This window comes from Lemur catta, chromosome 22 (assembly GCF_020740605.2).
Source record: "Lemur catta isolate mLemCat1 chromosome 22, mLemCat1.pri, whole genome shotgun sequence".
NCBI classification, from domain to species: Eukaryota; Metazoa; Chordata; class Mammalia; order Primates; family Lemuridae; genus Lemur; species Lemur catta.
In genome coordinates this window covers 25,218,742-25,239,601 of record NC_059149.1, presented here as the reverse complement: position 1 = coordinate 25,239,601, position 20,860 = coordinate 25,218,742, and the positions used below count along the sequence as shown (strand labels likewise).

At 50.9% G+C, this 20,860-nt stretch overlaps 1 protein-coding gene across 5 annotated transcripts; it reads left to right on the top strand.

Annotated features, from left to right (window-relative positions):
* Positions 1 to 399: 399 nt before the first annotated feature.
* On the top strand, positions 400 to 18,497 carry STMN4 (stathmin 4). 5 transcript variants are annotated; one of them, XM_045535809.1, is made up of 7 exons: positions 423 to 458; positions 12,061 to 12,151; positions 12,623 to 12,718; positions 13,305 to 13,385; positions 13,803 to 14,011; positions 14,859 to 15,050; positions 17,911 to 18,497. In XM_045535809.1, the coding sequence occupies exons 2-7, from the start codon at positions 12,139 to 12,141 to the stop codon at positions 17,968 to 17,970; spliced, it is 651 nt and encodes a 216-aa protein (XP_045391765.1). In that variant the 5' UTR covers positions 423 to 458; positions 12,061 to 12,138; the 3' UTR covers positions 17,971 to 18,497. The 5 variants fall into 5 exon arrangements, with proteins under 5 accessions (XP_045391767.1, XP_045391765.1, XP_045391766.1 ...); XM_045535811.1 differs by lacking the exon at positions 13,305 to 13,385 and having other exon boundaries at positions 400 to 458; XM_045535810.1 differs by lacking the exons at positions 423 to 458; positions 17,911 to 18,497 and adding an exon at positions 15,743 to 15,763 and having other exon boundaries at positions 12,139 to 12,151.
* The last annotated feature ends 2,363 nt before the right edge of the window (positions 18,498 to 20,860 follow it).

Genomic DNA, 20,860 nt, shown 5'->3' with positions numbered 1-20,860 from the left:
TTTTTAGGGTTCATCTGTTCTTTTTTAATTTCTCCTTGAGATTCCATCTTCTCCCACCCCCAGATTTGAAAGACCTAAAGGTTTTCAAAATCATCCATCATTCTCCCAGCTCGCGAAACTGTGCCTTCGCCCTGATTTTCCCTGAACCACTCCCCTTTTCTCCATTGCCACCCTCTCCCGCTGGTCCCCCTGCACCCCGGCAGCCCAGCGGAGAAAGCAGGCTCTTTGTCTGACATCATCCTCCACGGCCTGGACTGCTAAGAGTTACTCACTCAGGCAATCCCTGCCCCACCAGAGGAGACTGTCCAATTGCCAAGCAACCCGCTGCTGGCCAATCACGGAGCTCAGAGGTGATGTCATGGCGAGAGCGAGCGGTGGTGCTGATGTTGAGAGAAGCCCAGGGTACCACTAATTGAGGGAGTGAGGAGGAGAGCGGCTCGCTTCTAACCGAACTGCAGGTAAGTCAAAATGAAATGCAAATGATTCCAGGCTTCCCAGACAAAAGGCAAAAACAAGACAGCAACCACAGTGGGGAGAAGTTGGGGGCCTGGCACCTACTGTGCCGCCTTTGGTTTCACTCCATCAATTAAACTTTGTCAAACCCTGGGGAAAATAGCACAAGGCAAAAAGAATGGTGCTTGGCAGAGGGGCGAGGGTGGGCTCCAGGTGTTACTTTTATTCCAGAGCTCAGGAGGGCCAGGGTGGGTGGGAATTGCCAGATGTCCACGGTGAGTTATTTCTGCATAAAAGTGTTTTGTTGCCAAGGGAGAAAGGTTCTGTGCAGGGACCCGCTTCCCCTGGGGCTGCCTCTGACCTGGAGACCCCTTTCAAGTGGGCGTTTTACCTTTTGCTCCTCAGACACAGCTTTTCTGGTCTCTGTTCCCATTTTTGCATCTGTCTTTTCTTTCTCCTCTACCTCTGCGCGGGTTACTTTTTTCTCTTAGTGCTAAGGAGGTAATGAGATCATCACCTCTTCCTCGCCCCGCCCCACCCTGAGGTCAGCCCGATGCTACCTGGCCAGGGCTGGCCGGCTGGCGAGCCGAGGACTGCACAAACACAGCACTGCCACGCCCTGGCCCTTGCTTGTGGCCGGGCCAGGCCCCCTCCTCGCTCAGCCCGCCGCCCTCAGCAGGAGTTTAGACATTGTCCTTTTCTCATCCTGGGATCTGGGTTTGGATGTCCAGTGGCCAGCTCTGTTCCCGCGTGGTGGTGCTGTCTTTGTTTTATTTCCTCCAGGAAGATACAATCAGGTGTGGCAGAGTCTCATTGTCCTGAACCTGGGCAGGTCTCCAGAATGTGTGTGTGTGTGTGTGTGTGTGTGTGTGTGTGTGTGTGTGTGTGTGTGTGTGTACATGGTTGGGGAGGTCAGAAAGGTTCAGGCAGCCCTTGTCTGAATACCCTGGGCAGGGATAGCCCCGTGTCTCAGGACCAAGAGAGTACGAGGTGGGGATGGCCAGAGGTGTCTTGCTGGCATCCTGGGGGGTGGGTGGGAGTTGGGAGGGCGTGGGGGGGAATCTGTCTCAACTGGAGGCCGAGGCCCCTCCAGGGGGAGGAAACCGCTCCCACAGGCGGGTGCTGGGGGGATGAGATCATCTGCCAGATGAGGAAATAATCACAGTGCTGAAGCGGTGAGAAGGCAGAGGGGGCAAGGTCTGATCAGCAGCTCCACAGAAGGGAGCCAGAGTCTCCCAGCAACCCTGCCTTCTCCTCTGGCTTGCCCAAGCCCCCGCCTTGCTGCTGGGAGCTGTGTTTTCACCCCCCTTGGAAGCCAATGAGCACCTGTCAGCTGGTCCCAGCCCTCTTGGGATCCCCAGCTCCACCCAGGCCGCTCCTGGAGCAGCTTTGTGGTGAGCAAGGACCTGCTAGATGTGTCCACCATAGAGCATGCTGCCTTACAGGGAGTGAGCTCCCTGTCACCAAGGGCATTCAAGCATAAGTTGGATGACCACCCAGCAAAGAGTCTTTGGAGGAGATTTTGGCGTTATGTTAGAGATTGATTTAGATTAGTGTTTTTTAAACTGCAGACCAAGACCTTTTAGTAGATTATGAAATCAATTTTGTACATTGTAAATGGTACTTGTCTTCATAAAGTGAGACAAGATAAAGTAGGAAAAGAACCAGAACATATACCCTATAATGAGGTAATTGTTTCCTACACCTTTGTTAGTTATATATCTACATTTCCGAGGGAGATATATATATATGTGTGTGTGTTCATATGTATCAGTGTGTATCAGTAATCATACATGCTGTATGTATCTGTATCATGACATATACATACTGGATCATGATATAAAATATAGTTTTTTAATATACATGATATAACATATAGGAGGTCGCAGTCAAAAACATTTGAGAAACATAAAGCTAAATCAGCGGTCCCCAATCTTTTTGGCACCAGGGACTGGTTTCATGGAAGACAATTTTTCCATGGAGCGAGGGTGGGGGGCTGGGGTGTCATGGGTGGGGGAAGGTGGTGTGGAGCTCAGGTGGTGACACGTGGCCCATTTCCTAACAGGCCATGAAGCAGTACTGGGTTGTGTGCCCAGAGGTTGGGGACCACAGGGCTAAATGATCTCTGATTACCTCTTGTAACCCTAAGACTACAAGCCTATGAAAAACTCCCAATAGACTGTAAACTTTTTTTTTTAGAGTTTTAAAATCTGCCATCCTAGCTATTTTTAAGTGTACACTTCAGTAGTATTAAGATAGACGCACATTGTTGAGCATCCAATCTTCAGAAATCTTTACATCTTGCAAAACTGAGACTCCATATCTATTAAACACTCTAACTCCCCATTCTCCCTGCCTCCTGCCCCTGTCAACCCCCATTCTACTTTCTGTCTCTATGAATCTGACTCCTCTCGGTACCTTATATAAGTGGAATCATATAGTATTTGTCCTTTCCTGACTGGCCTATTTCACTTAGCATAATGTCCTCAAGTTTCATCTATGTTGTAGACCTTGTATCTTTGTTACCAGGTATAAGATAAGTGCCTAAAAGTTACAGTTGAATCTAAGTACTGTTTTAAATGGGAAACTGTTTCTTTCGGGAGATACTTTGTTCTAAAGGACCCATCAAAGATAGAGAAGTTGGCTCTAATATCGTTCTGCTGAGCAGATTGTTGAGCAGCAGTGGAGGGGTGGTGGGCGTGCCTTGCATTTTTGTCTGGGTGGATGCTCAGTATGTAGATTTCACTTTGGCTCAGTGATTGAAATCCAAGGGCCAAGTGAGGCTGGCTGCCTTCTCGCCTTTGACTATGCCGTTTTAACCACATTGGCCCTCTGGGAAGAAAGTGGGCTGATTGATGACATGTAGGATAGAGCAACAAAAATTGACTGAGGACCAGAGAATAAGGTAGTTGAACAGGAAAGAGGAGCATGGGGCAAAACAATAAAAATGAAAATGAAAAAAAGGAAAGTAAGGGAAAGATTAAAAAAAGGAGATAATGTCTATATTAAACCAACCATATAGAAGGAATGGGAAAAAAATCAGATCTTTTTTGTTCTTGATTTTAAATAATAGGGTTTTTAATTATCAAGATCATAACCAAAGAAAGACTTAATTTTTCTAGAGCCCCTAAGATCCTCTCCTGGGCCCCTTTGACGTCTTTATATTATTTTCTACTTACATGGAGACTCTCATTTGGAGGCTCAGAATTCCCAGAGGTTTTGAAGTCATGGATGGGGAGAAATGAGAGTTTGGGGGCGGAGCATAGAAATTTGGGGGACTTATATAAAATATAATTTTTATAATGCCCTTTAGAGAACCAAACTCTTTTACTTTAGCTTGAGAAATAAACATGCATCATGTATAATTTGGTTTGCTTATTAAATTAGCATTTGCTATATTTAGAGATGTGACAGTCTGGGAAAGGTTGCTTTTTCTGTTTTTCTTTGAGGAGGAGTAGGGACCAAAAACCTCCCCTGCCATTTAAAAAATATGTATTTTTCAGACTTTCTTTTCCATTTCTAGTCCCTCTAAGAGGACACATGGATATGTGTGCACCTCCTTTCTCTATGCCCACATACGTGTGTACATTCATGCTCCCCAACATATGTAGACTCCCACCTCACCCCCCCCACACACGTGCACACACCTGTCCTTCTCCCCCACCAAAGCCCTCTGGTCTTTTCCCTTAATTAGAACTGAGAGCTGTGGGTCCACCCCCTTAGGGTGCTGCCAACAGAGGTGGGTGGTGGGAGGCAGGAGAACAGGACAGATCAGAAGATGCAGGACCCTGGGATTGGTTGCCCGGATTCATGATGGGGTTCAGGTAACTCAAGAGTTCAGGGAATGCACCACAGGAGAATGTGACTGCAGAGGAAGGAGCTGGAGCACAGATGTTAGGATGAAAGGCCCAGTGGGGCAGGAGGATGGGCAGAGTGCCGGTGGATCATGTGGGAGTCTGTGTCCAGACATCTGGACTGGGTGGGGAGAAAAGTCCACACTGAGTGTGTGGAAACAGGTGGGTAGGGAGTAGGACATTTTAGGCAGGTGCTGTCCACTCACAGCACAAACACAACTTGAGTTTGGATCCTGGGACAGGGCTGTATAGCGTCTACACCTGCCATCCAACCAGATACACAAGGACTCAAGAAGCATACCATGAACCCTTCCTGGAAAAAAAAAATTACTCCAAGAAGTACTCTAATGAACAAAAAATTTATCAAATTAAAGAAATCAAGTAAAAAGAAGACATGGTATCAGTAATGGTGATGAACAAAGAAAACACCAGAAATTATAGTCATTGTTTAATTATAATCAACATATTTACATTATCCTGGATGGAGCTGGAGCCCATCCTTCGAAGTGAAGTATCACAAGGATGGAAAAACAAGCACCACATGTACTCACCATCAAATTGGCACTAATAGATCAATGTTTATGTGCATGTATGGAAGTAACATTCATTGGGTGTTGGGCAGGTGGATGGGGGAGGAGGAGATGGGTAAATTCACACCAATGGGTGTGGTGTACACTCTCTGGGGGATGGGCATGCTCGTAGCTCTGATTTTGGCAATGCAAAGCAATATATATAACCAAAGGGTTTGCACCCCCATAATATTCTGGAATTAAAACATATTTATAAAGCTGAATGCAACTGTCAAATATCTCGAGGTTAGGAAATATGTTTATTAAGCTCTTCATTGTGTTTTAGTAACTTGCATAGTGCACGAAATAGATTCTTACTAAAAATTTGTTGAATTAATAACATAAGAAAGAAATCAATAATGATAATCAGAACTGAAAAGCCAGATTGTTCTAACAAAACCAGAAGACAAGGGACTGCTTTCAGCGCAGTTGACTGTGGGCCAGAGGCCTGGTTCTATTCCTCCTCTGAAACCTCAGGCAGGCACTGGACTTCTTGGGCCCTCTGTCTCCTCCTCTGAAAAAGAGGTGGGAAGTGGAAACACTAGCAGTCTCCATGGCTCCTTCCATCCCTGGGCCTGCAGAATGGGCAGAAAGCTTGATCCCCTGGTAATGTCTACAAGTGTCATTGCTTGTCCTCTGCTGATGTGCAAATGAGTTAATTTATTACGCTTGATAGGTCATGTGTGTGCATTTGAACAGGGACTTTCTGAGGCCATGCCTGACTCAAAGGAGAGCTCAGTGGTGAGAATTTTAAGCATGGAGCCTACTCACAGGGGAAGGCACATTTGGGGAAGCCTTGGGGATGAGGACATAGCATGGGGCTTTATCAGAAACAGCATGGGCTTTGATACAAGAAGACTTTGGCTCAAATCCCATCTTTATCACTTTCTATTTGTATGACTTTGGGCAAATCAAATCTCTTACTTAAATCAATCATCTGTTGAATGGGTATAATAAGATCTATTTCATAAGATTTGGGGGGATGAAATGATAAAATGTATATACTCTGATTACAATTATGTAAAAATATTAGACAGAGGGTGGGGGTGGGAACCCTAGAAGGAAATGCTAATAACATGAATTTGTAAGACTACACGGATTTATTATTTTTTCTATCACATATATTTTAAAATGCATATATGCATACATATGCACTTGGAAGTATTTGGTAAAGTGTAAATAACTATGAAATATTAAATATTCACATTGCTATTATTAGGAGTAAGATAACAAGGGCTTGCTGTGTTGATGCCTTTGTGTGCTTGTGATCCCGGGACCTCACACGGTGCCTGGGTCACACGCTTCACACTCCCTCCCGCAACCTTGAATGGAAGTCCACACCCCTGAACTTGACTTCTGACATGCTGATTCTTTTGGCTATATTAAATTGGCAATGAAAATAGCCCCTAAAGTTCTATCTCTTTGGATTACTTGGGGCAGTTAATTTTCCAGCTGAATTTTCCTTCTCTGACTTGCCTTGTGACATAGCTGTTAGAGCCAAGAGGGGCTCCTCAGACTCAGACTTCTGAGTTCTGCTTTTGCCAACAGGTGCTTATTCCCCAGAAGCACAACTAGAGCTACGTTCATCCTGAGAGGTGTTCAGTCCTCTTGACCTTGGCCTACACCATCTCTTCCTCTTGACACCCTTGGAAGCAAACCTAAGGGGTGGTTAGATAATGCCAGTCCCCCAAAGCCAGTGACACAGAGTGCTCTGTTGTGCCCAGTTTTCCTCTGTATGTCCCCTGGGTCCCTTCTTGGTCTCTGTCCTAATTCCCACTCCTCCTCCCTTATGACACCGTGCACGTTGCTGTCTAAGACCATGACGAAGGTCCACAGTGCACCTGCAGAACTTCCAAAGGCTCCATAGCTCTGGATGCCCATCCAGGGACCTGTTTCACTTTTCCACCAACAACAACTCCTGTGGCTATTCTAGGACGTAGCAGAGGGCTTGGCACAGAATTAAATATTCAATAAATATTGGAGAAAGAGTGAAAGCCACATTCATGAAAAAATAATTTATCTTCTTTTGATTTTAAACCCAAATAAGACACATACCTGCCAACTCAGAGCTTTCTGATCAGCATGAAAGATGACATGATTCCAGCCAAAAGCAAAGAAAGATGACATTTAGGTGGCTTATGCAGCTTACTTCAGGCAAATATAGAACTTCAACTGGACTTGTAAGAAGATTTTAATAGGGCACAGACTTAAAGAGCTGTCTTTCCACACTGCTTGTGGTTAGAGGATCTTAGTCAGAATTTGCTGCTCCCACACCCATGAAGTACTCGTCCTGACTCTGTGCCAGGGATCCTATATTTGTCTTCCAAAGCCCTTGCCAGAGACGACTCTATTCAAACCACTTGGACGTGCACTAGCTGCTTATCTCTCAAAAATAGTCCACATGGAGTTTGACGCATCCCAAGAGCATTCTCTGGGCATTTCTTACAGAGACAAATAAAATGCTTGCTCACTGTGTTGTGTGTCCAGTCAGAGGCACCTGAGGGCATCAGGCATGTACCCAGGAGGTGGCCAGGTGGCATCTGTGAGCTTGGTGCCCCCTGGTCATCGACTGGATTACAGAAAGCCTGGGCGTGTGAGTTACACAAAAGTGCCCTGCTGGGCCATCCCTCCTGCACATCCATTTTTCATAGAGCTCTACTCTGGTGAACCCAGGTGGGCTGTTCCCTCCCATCCCGGCTGGTGTTTGGGGACAGAGAAGGGACCAGTACAAAGAGGGAGAGCACTGACTCTAGAAGACAGAGGCTTAGACTTTGGTCCCACCTCTGCCATCAGCTCACTGTGTCACCTCAGGATCTCCAGTCCCCAGGAAGGAGGGCACAGGCATTTGGGAAGGGACAATTGTTCATTGTGTGGGATTGTCATGCAAGACAGGACATTTAGACCACCCAGCCCCTGAGAACCACTAGCTTGCAATCATCCATTCTCTCTCTTTGACATTCTGATATTCTAGGGGAAACTGGGGGCTCTGATCTCCCCACCCCATAGGCATCTTTTTCTCCCCGCCTTCCCACCGTGAGACCCCTCCGCCCCATTCCACATCGTCACTGTCAGCCACGCCCCTCTGTAGCAGAGACTTGCTTGTCCTGTGTCTGGGCTCCTTGCTGCGGCCCTCGGCTTGGTGGGATGATCACTCACTCACATTAATTTTTACTCATTATGCTAGTGGTTCGATTCATCAACAAAATGGTGCAATTACTTGCTTTCCCATCCACAGACTCTCAGATGCTGGAGCTGGGGGAAACGTGTGGACCAGCTTGTGACTGAGAAAACAGTGCTGGGCGGGGTGCAAACAATCCAGTCTACACAGGTCCCCAACACTGTGTCCCTAGAACTCCCACCCGGCTCCCAGCCTTTCCCTCCGACCTATTCTTTGCCCCACATTGATGCTGCCAGATGAGCCTTTTTGCACTAGCAGTAGAACCTAAAGCCAGCTGGGCTTCGGAAAGAGACATAGGTGGCTCAAATCCCAGCTCTGCCCCTCCTGCCTGTGTGCCCTGGTATAATTTACATAACTGTTGAGCTTTCTTGTTCTCAAAGAACCTCGTAGAATAAATTGGGACAATGTCTGTATTTTCCTGGTACAAAGCAGGTGCTCGAGAGTGGTGGCGATTGTTCCTGCTATTATCATCAGCATCACCGTTCTCCTCTCCCCTCAGTGGCTTCCTGCCAAATTGGGAGGTAAAGTGCAAACTCCTTCACTGGTCTGGAGGTCTCTGCGATCTTCCCGTTCCCGTGTGAGCATTCTGTCCCAGTGCACCCTGCATGCGGCCCAGTCCACACCCCCAGCACACTATCAGGTTCAAAGCCATTGCAAGGTTATAGGCATCTCGGAACCACCGTTGCACAATCACCCATCGCAACCTGGGGCGAGGCCCCACTCACCTTTGCCACCTGCAGCTTGAGTCCTCTCGCCACCTGCTGTGCCGGCAAGATCCACAGCACAGGGCCTGGGCTGCCTCTTCACCAACAAGTCTGTGGTCATTAAAGGTGCTGGGGAGGGAGCCCCGGGAGCCCGAGCCCGCTGGCCTGAGCTCAAGCTCTAGCTGCGCGATGATTGGCTTCACGGTTGTCAGTCACAGCGAGCTTCCGTCAAGGGCTCCTTTGATCTTTGCTACCGCCAGGTGCAGTCAGTTCCCTGGTTTCCCTAAGGTGCACCCAAGGGCTGGGCTTGGATTCCACCTTAACAGAACGCACGTGAGGATCATCCGTGTGGGCCAGAGGTTTGCGCCGGTGCTGGGGTCTGCCCTCCGCTGCTCTGACGGCTAACGCCTGGGGCCTGAACTTCTAGCCCCAGGCCCCCTGTGGCCTCTGTTGTCTCTTAATCTTCATCCTGCTCACCTGGATTCCTGGCACTCTGTGTGATCTGACCTTGGGCATAACGCCCCTTACTGGTCCTCTCTGGCTGTCCCAAGAGAGGCTTGGTGGTCCCCACTCCATTGCAGGCTATAGTTTGCTAGAAGTCCAAAATCAAGGGATCAGCGGCAGTGCTCTGCCAAAGACCCCAGGGAGGACCCTTCCTTGCCTCTTCCAGCGACTGGCAGCCCAGGCTTTCCTTGGCTTGTAGCCTCATCGCTCCCTCTGCATACTGCCTTCTCTGCTCTCTGTGGATCTCGTACATGGTCACTTGCCACTGTCAGCCCACTCAGGTTATCAGGGATGATCTCATCTTGAGATCCTCAATTACATCTGCAAAGGACCCCTTTTCCAAATAGGGTCACATTCACAAGTTGTAGGGGTTAGGACGTGGATGTATCTTTTTAGGGGACACCATTCAACCCATTATATTGAATGGCCTTGGAAATGTCACTTACCCTCTTTGAGGCTCAATTTCTTCGTCTATGAAATGGGAATAGTAAACCCTACCTTACGAGGTTATCATGAAAATTAAAGTGAAAGCGCTGTCACGTACTAGGTGCTCTGTGAAACACACACTTTTATCTATGCAGGCTCCAACTCTGTGGCACGGAGGGTCTCAGTTACAAATCCCTTGACCACACACACCTCTGTCCACCTCCTGTTCCTGCCCTGGTCTTCCTTCTCTGGCTTCCTGACCTTCCCTGTGTTGCTAAAACTCCTAGCAAGATGTCTTCCATGTAGAAAGCACTTACTGTGTATTTTAAAATTAAGTCATGTTCCCAGGCCAGGCTGGCTTTCCCTAAGTCCTCAGGACCGTCGAGGACCCAGTGACAAGTATGTAGACCCTCCACCGGTCACAAGAGCTAACAGCCTGGGCCCAGCTCTGCCGCCTTAGAGCTGTGTGACCTTAGGCAAACGTCTTAACTTCTCTGAGCCCCAGGTTCTTCATCTGCAGGCAAAGCTGATGGTGCCTTTCTTGTCAGCCCAGCCCAGCCTCATGTGAAGATCGACTGGGATACTGTGGGTGTCACCCTCGCTTCTTTCTAGGGTGTCCCTCTCTGCCTCCCTTCTGTCCCCCAGGTTGAAGTCCAGGGCACTGCCTCGGCTGGCCAGGGCTTACTCACAGCTAGTGACTTGTCAGTCAGCCTGGCCCTGAGCAGAGATTGTGCAGGATGGAGCCTCATGGCCGAGGATGTCACACCCGGGCACCAGGGCTGCCTCTCTGTTCAGGGACTCCCTGGTGCTGCCAGGACCAGCTCGACTCTGAGGAGAGAAGACCCATTGTCCTGGGAGGGGAGGGCGTGGTAGGAGCCTCTGGCTCCAGAGCACAAGAAGAAGGAGAACAAAGCACTGTAAGGCCAGCGAGACCTTGGGGCAGATCTGCACTCTGACTTTCTAGCCCTGGGCAGGCACATGAGCCCTCTGAGCCTCAGTTTCCCCACTTGTACATGGAAATGACAGTCCTTACTTGCAGGCTGTGGTGAGGACCAGAGGTCATTACTCGGAAGCAGGCATGTGGCACCTGGCAGCTACCCCGATGCAAAAGGCAGAGGGAAGAAGATGAATATTTATTATGCACTTCCTGTTTGACAGATGCTACGCACGTGCTTTTCCTCATTTTATTTGTACAACTCGGTGGAGAATTAATATGGGGAGAGCGAGGTTTAGACATGCGCAGTGACCAGTGACAACTAGTAAGAGAGATGGCGTCTGTGTTTGACCCCACACTGGTCTAGACCTAAAGCCTGAGCTGAGGTCACTGCTCCCATCGGCTCCCCGGCCCAGCGAGCACCCACTCCGGTCCCCAGAGGGAAAACACCCTCGTTATGGAAGGAAAGGGGCTTGGAGTCGATCTCAGGGTCCCTTTGCCTGGTGAGGACTCAGGCAGTGAGGCTGAAGGTTCATGCCACCTCCACAGGCACAGTGACCACTGGGGTGGCTGAGGATCAAGGGGTCCTGATGACAGACACTCACTGCCACCCACTCCTCAGCCTCCAGTGGGGCCTGTCATCTTTGCCCTCTGGCCCTCCCAGATCTGCTCCTCCCCTGTCTCTCCTGTGACACCTTCTGCCTGCCCCTCCTCCCTTCCTGCTGTCTGGTCCAGCATCAGCCAGCTGGAGACGGACCCCACAGACCCCGAGCTTTCTCCCCTGACCCTTGCATGTGCCATGAACACCAGGGGCCCCTCATGCTGGGCGTGGAGCCAACGTCTGTGCCCTGTGGTCATCCCACATGCTGAATTCCATCTCTGCATGAGCCATGTTACGATGCCATGATTCCTAACACTCATCTCGTCTTGTAGTCTGGGGTTGTCTTAGATGGGGCCAAAGAGAGCTTGGGTCAGTATCTCGGGGAAGGGGAAGGCAGAGGGTATCTGAAGGGGTATTTTAGCATCCTCTGTCCCATTCTCTCTCACCCCATACTGGGGAGGTCTGGGGTGTGTCCAGGGACAGGTTCCAGACACACAGTTACTTTGCAAACACCTCCCAGCCAATTCTGGCTGAGAACTTGTCTCTCACCCTAACCCTCGCTTTGGGCCGGGCCACTGAGCTGCACAGGGAGACAGGTGGACACCTCTGGGGGCTGAGCCCAGGACGTTATGAGGCATCATTAGTGCAGGGAAACTGAGCTTGGCTGCGGTGGTGCGGGAGGGACGTCGATGTTGGGGACACCCCCAGTGAAAGCTGGTGGGGAGGGGGCCTGGATGTGGAGCAAATGAGGTCCCCCCAGAGTCCCTCCAGTGTGTGAGGACCTTCCTTATGAGAATAACCTGTCAGCAGTAAAATCCTGCGCTCTCTTTTTCTCAGGTTTGTGACAACGCCCTGAGCTGGTGACAGACCCACTCTGTGACTCTCAGTCGGATTGAGCCACCAGATCCCAGAAACATGACCCTCGCTGGTAGGTGCAAACCTGCTGGGTATGTGGCCGGGTGCTGTGGGGTAGGCGGTTCCCCCATCCCTGCCCCACGTGTGCACCTGCAGATGCAGGGAGACGAAGGGCTATGGAGACGCCCTGGCAGTGTAAAGGAAGTAATATTTTTGCAGTTAGTTATGTTTTCAGATTTGTGAAAGGACAGGAGGGGAGGGCACCCGCTGGGGCCAGCTGTGGCTGCAGCCTGAGCACCGGGGCCGTGGCTGAGGGGCCGGGGGGCACAGCCGGGCCAGGGCAGCGCTGGTCGGGGTGAGGGGTACACTGCAGCCCTGGTGGGCACCGGCCCCCCTGGAAAGGCTCCCGGCCTGACTTTGTGAGGGGCCAGGCCAGAGGGACGGCAGTGAGGATGCCCCGACCCGTCCCACTTCTTAACACTTCGGGGCAGCACTGCCAAGTGCTGGGGGGGTTCTGGTCCTCACGTGCCCGGTGTCTCCACAGCCTACAAAGAGAAGATGAAGGAGCTCCCGCTGGTGTCCTTATTCTGCTCCTGCTTCCTGGCTGACCCCCTGAATAAGTCGTCCTACAAATACGAAGGTCAGTGAAGGCTCAGGGAGAGGAGGGGCAGAGGGCTCCTGGGTCCCGGGCCCCTGGGTGCAGCACCCTGACCCGGTTTCCTTCCCAGAGCCAGTGACATCAGGGCTGCGGCCCTGAGGGTCTGAGCTGCAGGGGTGCACCCCGGCACAGTGGACAGTCCCTGAAGGGCCCAGTCGGGCCTCCCCAGGGTGCGCCGGATCTTAGTGTCACCTCTGTGCTTGCATTTAACAAATCGAGGCTGCAGACAGGCAAAGGGGACCCAGGCAGAGATTCTGCCCGTGGACAACATCTAGACTAGACAAGAAACCGGACTCAGTGTGAATCATGGTTTGCCGTCCGGCAGGTCTCCCCGGGGAAGGGCCCAGTGTGTTCCGGGGGTGTCCAGTGGCCGGAAGAGGAGGCTCTGTGACAGCCGCGCCATGTGGGGCTTGCGGCAGGGAGCCCCGGATGGCCACGTCCTCCCAGGGGTGCCCGGGGCGGGGGACCCAGCTGCCTCCTAATTTCCCAGTGAAAAGGAAGGGATGTTCTTGGCTTGGCAGTGAGGGCCGGGGAGCTCGGCTGACCTGAGACTGTTTTCTCCGTCTAGGCTGGTGTGGGAGACAGTGTAGGAGGAAGGATCAAGGCCAGCAGGAAGACAGTGCTGACTGGAGAGAGAGAAGAGCGCAGGGTAGGAGGGAGGCGGGGAGAGGCGTCCGCAGCGAGCGTCAGACGGGCAGCGGGGCGAGGGTGGACGGGGTGGGCGGTGGGGGGGTGAAGTGCTCTGCTGTCTGTCACCACAGACGACAAGCTGAGCAAAACCTCAACAGTCGAGGAGCCTGGTGGCAGAAACAAAAGCAAAAGCGGCCAGTGTTGCTGCAGCCGTCCTGGGAGATCACAGTCCTGGGGCCCCACCCATGGTGGCTGCAGACTTCAGCCCCGTCAGAGCCCCCGACCTTAGGTGTCAGTTTGCAGGACGGAGCCAGACCCCTGGGCCCTGGCTCACCCTGGTGCCCCTGGCCCCCCACACCTGTGCGCACCTGTGCATGCTTGCTGGGAGCCCCCACGTCCTCCAGGAGCTGAACAGCCCCCTTCCTGCCCTCTGCAGCGGACACGGTAGACCTGAACTGGTGTGTCATTTCTGACATGGAAGTCATCGAGCTGAACAAATGCACCTCGGGCCAGTCCTTCGAAGTCATCCTGAAGCCGCCCTCCTTTGACGGGGTGCCCGAGTTCAACGCCTCCCTGCCCCGGCGGCGAGACCCTTCCCTGGAAGAGATCCAGAAGAAACTAGAAGCAGCTGAGGAGCGAAGGAAGGTAAAGGCCGCCCCTTCTCCTCCCTCCCTCCATCTCAGCATGAGGGGGAGGGGCTGGAGAGGACGGGGTGGCCCTGAGCTGAGGGGAGGTCACCGTCAACCGGCAAACACTTAGGCAGCGTCTCCCGAGTGTGGGGCAGAGAGCGAGGTGCCATTGAGGGGAACAGAGAAGTAAAAGCCCCTGGGCTCTAAGAGCTGATGGCTTGGTTACGGGGACAGGGCAGTGCACTGCGTACTTCCAAGAGGTGGCCTTCTATGCGCGGTGGCAAGAGTAAGATGTTGACCAACACTAAAGATTTAGGGAAGGCTCAGCCCTGGTGTGTTCTCTGTGCTTTCTGCTGATTCCCACGGCCAAACACTGACGCCATCTTCATGTCTGCTTTTATCTTTCAAGAAGAACATTCTCCTACCCTGAATTCCTCTGGCACATCCTCTCTACCTCCTAGGGCACATGTCACGTGCTGGTCTAGGTTTTAGTTATTTATATGTGTCTTATCTCTCCTAGACTTTTTTCCCCAGGTTGCTAGAACAGTGTCTGGCACATAGTACAAGATCATTAAGTATCTGTGAATGAATGAGTGAATGAATGAATATGGCAATGAGAAAAAGGACCCTGAGGATTTTTAGAAAAAGGCTGGAAAAAAAATCAAAGCGTGTGCAAGGCCCTGCAGGTGGTGGGAGAATCCAGAAAGTGTCCCTGCTTCCTGCTAAGGGGCCAGACATCAGGCACAGGGAGGCATGTGTTCTGGGTGTGCAGCTTCTCAGCTGTGATGGCAAAAATACACCCCGGCACGTTCACCCTGAAGGGCTCACTCTGAAGGGCCTCTTTCTGCCTTGTGCGTCCCCAGTACCAGGAAGCCGAGCTCCTGAAACACCTAGCAGAGAAACGGGAACACGAGCGGGAGGTGATCCAAAAAGCCATTGAGGAAAACAACAACTTCATCAAGATGGCTAAGGAAAAACTGGCCCAAAAGATGGAATCCAACAAGGAGAACCGGGAGGCCCACCTTGCTGCCATGTTGGAACGGCTGCAAGAGAAGGTGAGTGACCCTGGACCAGAGAGGAGGCTCTTGGGACACCTGTCGCCCTTCCGTGGCAAGTATATGTGGACCTGCACATCACGTCTGGGAGGAAGCAGCCTTGGGCAGGAATGGGGCTGTTTCTATTAGACAGGAGCCTTGGAGAGTTCCAAGGGGATGATTTGGGAAGTCACAGGCAAGAAACATGAACCAAGCTCTAGGTTTCCTTGGGAGATATTCTGCACAGTTACACAACCGAAAGTTTTCATTGTTTTAGGGAGAGAATACCTCTTATTTTCTAGAGGAGGCCTGTCTAATGCAAGGGTGTAGGGACAGACAAGCAGTTCTACGTTCCTGGTTTCATCCCTGAATGGACTGATTTGATTTAATGAAAGATGCTTTCTTGAGCTCTTGGCTCTAAGCCAAGGTTGTGTGATACGCTGAGTCGCCCATTGAGCAGGAAACATGATTCTCTCCAAACCTCTTGACAGAGGCCCAGTGAGTCACAGGTCTTTCCAATATGCTGCCTTTTGTCAATAAACCGAATGGTGTCACCTAAATATGAGAAACACGAGAGGCTGGGTTGGTTCCGTGTCAGCAGAATAACAGCCCGTTCTGCCGAGAACACGCTGGCCTCGTTTCCTGGGTCTCAAGACCGCCCCAGTTCCTCCTGCAGCTCCTGGGAGAGCTCCAGCTCTGTGTTTTATTTCCAGGAGCCGCCTGCTGCGCGGTGACTCCCGGGACCTGATCGGTGGCCTCGTCCCATGGTGAGCAGCGTGGTCCCCACTCCTCCTTGCCCATCCACCTAGAATCGCAGGCCCTGGGCAACAGCTACTAGAAAGATCTGGTTTCTGCACAAAGCATCTGAGTGTTGTGTAGGCCCTGGAGCTGGCCAGTGTGTGGTGGCCCCTGCCTTCTGATGCACAGGGGCATTGGGACACTCAGCAGGGTGTCACCTGGCGGGGGGGAAGCCATCTGGGTCTGTCTTCAGGCTTCCACAGTTATTGAGAGATGATTTGGAGCAAACTCCAGAAGAAAGAAAATCTGGGGTTGGGATAGGATGGGATGTAGGCTCTCAGGCCAACCTCAAAACAAATCATTGAGGCTGGACTCATGATACAGCGTTTGAAAGACTGTTTGCAAAACACTTCCATTCCATCATCCCACTAGCCTCACAACAAGTCCATGAGGTGAGGGGGACAGGTGTCATCGTTATTTTGCAGATGAGGAAATCATGTCCGAGAAGGTCGATGACTTGCCCAGGGTTACATAGCTAATGAGCAGTGGCTCCGGGACTGGCACCCAGCTTTTTGGCTCCAACCCAGGTGGCTCAGGGAGACCAGCCACCGTTGTCCTGCCAACGTTTTGTCATTGAGGGGGACTCTGGAGGACAAGGAAAGAGAGTCCAGGAATCTAGGGCACTGCCCAGTGAGCTCACCTGGGCATGGAGGTAGATTCGCAGGTGGAGAGATTGGAAGGGTCCACCTTCTAGAGTAATAGCTGTGGAGGGGACGTGGACTCCAAGAAGCAAGATGTCAGAGCAGACATTGGAGAGGACATCATCCCTCTGGGACTTTGATCCTTACTCCCCTTTACCCACTGGTGGAGGCAGGAGGTGGGGGCAGAGCTAGGTGTGTGGTTTCTGCCATGCACACCTGTGCAACAGGCCAGGGACACCTCCACACTGCCTCCTGTGCCAGTGTTTGTGTGGGTCCCTGACCACCTGTACCAGATTCACTTGGTATAAAATGCAACGATACAGATACTCGAACCCTATCCCAGACCTACTAGCCCCGCTCTCTAGGGGTAGCACTTCCTAGGTCACGATGATACATAACAAAGTTCTCGAACCGCTGCCCTAGGCATGCCACTCCCCACTCCCAGACCACTGTGGGTTCTTGGGCCTCTCTAGGGACAGATGTGCAGTGTAAGATATATTCTGGGAACCTACTGCCTCAGTGGGTCTACTCTGGGCTGATGGTGTCATCTGACTGTGATAATGCCTGGCTCCGGTAGGGACAACATTTATCAGCACCTGCCACGTGCAAGTGCTACAGTAGGAGTTGCAAATACATTAGGAAGTTGCCACCTAATAGAAGACCCAGCCATGTGCACAGCGAACAGGTGAACACTAAAAATCGCAGAATTCACGAGGGGAACGAGCTTCCCACCCACACCCCTCTCTTTAAAGATCGGAGAACCGAGGCCTGATTAGAGGCGTGAGCTGGCCGAGGTCCCACAGTGAGTGGGCCTTGGAAGGCAGGTCCCGTCTTTTGGCTGCATTATGTCATGAGACAAAAGAAGGTTCTCTTACAGTCGGTGTAGGAAAGCCCACCTTTTGGGACTTGGGCAACATTCCCTGAAATTCTGCTGTGAATTTGTACTTTAAGAGCGTTCATCTTTCACCAGGGGGTTAAGGTGACTCTCGCTGAGAAGACAGACAAGAAATAAAGGCAGCAGGTGCATGGGGTTTGTAGGGGAAGCTTGTAGTGAGTCCTGCCTGTTCTGTTTGCTCCTCTGGCACCAGCTACCCGAAGCGGCTCCTTGCATTAAGTCAAGCCACAAAATCAGTCCAAACCCCAGAATGGCCAAATGAGGGACGGAGAGGTCTGGGGTCCTAGGGCCACCTCTGAGTGTGTCCCCAGTGGGAGGTTGGGATGCACCAGCCCAGGAGCTCCGGGGGGCCACACCAGCAGGCCCCCGACCTGCCTCCTGCCGTCTCACCTGCCGCCTTCCGCCGCTCTCAGGACGTCTCTGCAGACACAGCGCTTCACTTCCTGCGTGGTCATTCTTTGCTCTCGGTTCTCTGGCCCCTCGGGCGGCTCCGTTCGTCCCCGGGGCAGCCTTGTGTGACCTGGCCTTTCCCTCCCTTCCTTCCCAGGACAAGCACGCCGAGGAGGTGCGGAAAAACAAGGAGCTGAAGGAAGAGGCCTCCAGGTAAAGCCCGAGGCCCGAGACGTTTGCAGGACAGCGGACAGCGGCGTTCCAGGCAGCCCGCCCGCGGCGGCGCTCCCAGCACCGGGGTTGGGGGGGAGGGGGGTGGCCAAGGGGCGTTTCCTCTGCTTTTGGTGTTTGTCCATGTAAAGAATTGACCAGTGAAGCCATCCTATTTGTTTCCGGGGAACAATGATGGGGTGGGAGACGGGAGAGGAGGAGAGAGTTTGGGAAGGGGAGACGGAGACGAGCTCACTGACGTCGCAGCACTGCCCGGAGCACACTCGGCCCGGCCCTGGGTTTTCACATCCCCGCCGGGGCCCTGGGCGTCCAGGCGCCGCGTCGAGGGCAGGTGACAGCCCGGGCGGCAAAGGCTCGGAGTGAAGGCCGAGCCCCGGGCGGGCCGGCAGGCCAAGCCCAGCCCGAGGGGCGCGAGGCCCAGACGTGCGGCTCCAGCCCTGCAGCGGGTGGGACAGGTCTCTGTGTGTGTGAACCATTACCTTTTGATCATCACGACCAATGAAACGTTGACTCTACGTCTCCATTCTTTATTTCCTGAGTTTGTCCTTTGGGTGATTGTTGGAATGTTCTGGAATTTTAGCCCTTACCCACCTGAGGGCAGATGCCCTTTTTCCTTCCTTAATTTTGGATCAGAGCAAAACTGTGTTGAGTCAAGCCAGCCTTTGGCATAATGGAAAGGTTGTTTTTTTTTTTTTTTTTTAAACCCCCTTGTGGACTGTCCTTTATTGGATTGAATGCACTGAAGTGATGAGAAAAGAAACTCAATCTTCCTTGCTGTGGACTGACATTCTAATACGGTCCCCAGGACACCGTGTAAGAAAGTTGTCTTAGTCTGTTCAGGCTGATAAAACAAAGCACCTTAGGCTTAGTAATTTGTAAGCAACAGACATCTATTGTTCACAGTTTGGGAGACTGGGAGGTCCCAGATCAAGGCGCCCACAGATTCTGTAGCTGGTGAGGGCTCTGTCTCTCCTTCAGAGATAGCTCCTTCTTTCTGAGTTCTCATATGGCAAGACCAAAGGGCAAAAGAGCTTCCTTAAGCCTCCTTTACAAGGCACTAATCCCATTCGTATCACCTCCTAAAGGCCCCGCCTCTTCTGCACACTGTGTAGTTTTGTACAGCTTTGCAAAATAAACCCTTTGGTATTGCTAGTTTTTTTTTTTCCCTCGCCAGTCCACTGCAATTTAGCTTTAAGAGAAGATCACAGGAGGGATCAAAGATGACAAAAAAGATAACGATGGTGACAATGACAGCTAATTTAGCACTTGCTAGGTGCCTGACAATTTTCTCGGCTTTTACACATCTATTATCTCACTTAATCCTCACACCAACTGTAAGAGGTGGGTACTCTCATCACCCCATTTTGCAGACAAAGAAATGGACGTATAGAAAGGTTAGGTAACATGCCCAAGGTCACACAGGTGATAAGTGGGAGACCAGCGACCTGAATTTGGTGGTTTGCTCCGTGAGTCCATAGTCTTAGCCGATTCTCTGTGCTGCTTCTAGATGCTTCCAAACTAGGGTGTGAGTACTAGGGCAGTGTCCCTCATCTGTGAGTTGTGACTCATTGGATGCTGAGATCAACTTAGTGGGTCCCACTCCACTTTTCTTTCTTTCTTTCTTTTTATAAAATGGACTAGAATAGAAAACAAAACATCAAAATGCATCAAAATGTAATGGGAGTATTGTTTCATGGAAATTGTGTTTCAATTTTATATTTTGTGGATGTATGGACTGATCACAGCATAAAACTTGGGTGTGGCAGTTGAAACTCTTTGAAAGTCACTGTCTTAGCATGAGCACGAAGACAGAGCCAGGATGTGCAGCCCCGGATGCTTTAGGAAGCTGCTGTGCTTGACAAAGTGAGAGCTGCAGCGGTGCCATCAACAAGCAGCTTTTTCGGAGCAGAGACAGCAGGACGGATGGCCTCAAGGGTCTATTTGCACAAATGTACCCCACCAGCATCTCCATCATCCTGCTGCAATACCCAAGGCCGGGAGGAAGCTTCATTCCTGCCACTCTCTTTCGCCAAACTGCTACACCTGGCCATTCACTCATTCCCTGATAAACTGCACTGACTTACACTCCACCCTTTGTACACCCAGTTCCCTTGCTGGGTTGCTCTTCCCTGCCTGGTTGGATTAATTCCTACTCATTCCTTTAAACTCAGCTCTGACATTAAGTTCCCTGACTGCCAGTATTTCTATATTTCTCATATACTTTGATTACTGTGTTGTTTATTCACCTATCCGTCTCGCCTGTTAGATCCGTCATCCTTTGAAAACAGAAAGTAGTTTTATTAATCTTCATGTCATGCCAGTCCCTTCAACAGAATTTCTGTATAGGGTGGGATTAGGAGTGGCCATGCCTGGGAAAGAGAGGCTGGGGGACTTGTCTAGAAGCTTCCTTTGTACAGCACTTTACTTAAACACTGTATATACATATATAAGACGGAGAATGGAGATATCAAGATTATGCAGGCTACTAAAACCCACCTCCAAGACAGCCCAGCTTGGGGCCCCCACTAATCCCCAGTGCCTGACAGTAAAAACTGAAAACTCCAATTATGTGCTCAGCATGGGGCCAGCTTCCAAGCCTTAAAAAGCAATTCCTGCGTTAAAAGATTTTACAAAGCAGTTGGGACACACATGAAACGATCAAGGCAGTGGTTCTTAAATTTTCAATTTACATCCAAATCCCTCTGAGAACTTGTTAAAGTGTAGATTTCTTTGTTTTAGATGTTTGCAAATGAAAATAATTGACCAGACTTATTGCATCTTTTGAGGGTGTTGCCCTGCAACCTACATTTAGAAAGCTATTTCCCAGTTGGTTTTTTCTTTTTTTTTTTTTTAAGATTTAATAAGATTTAATCTTA

Coding starts and splice junctions, on each gene's coding strand:
- STMN4 (XM_045535809.1), top strand. Junction 12,719..13,304: donor GTCGTCCTACAAATACGAAG/GTCAGTGAAGGC, acceptor TTCTCCGTCTAG/GCTGGTGTGGGAGACAGTGT. Junction 15,051..17,910: donor TGGAACGGCTGCAAGAGAAG/GTGAGTGACCCT, acceptor CTTCCTTCCCAG/GACAAGCACGCCGAGGAGGT.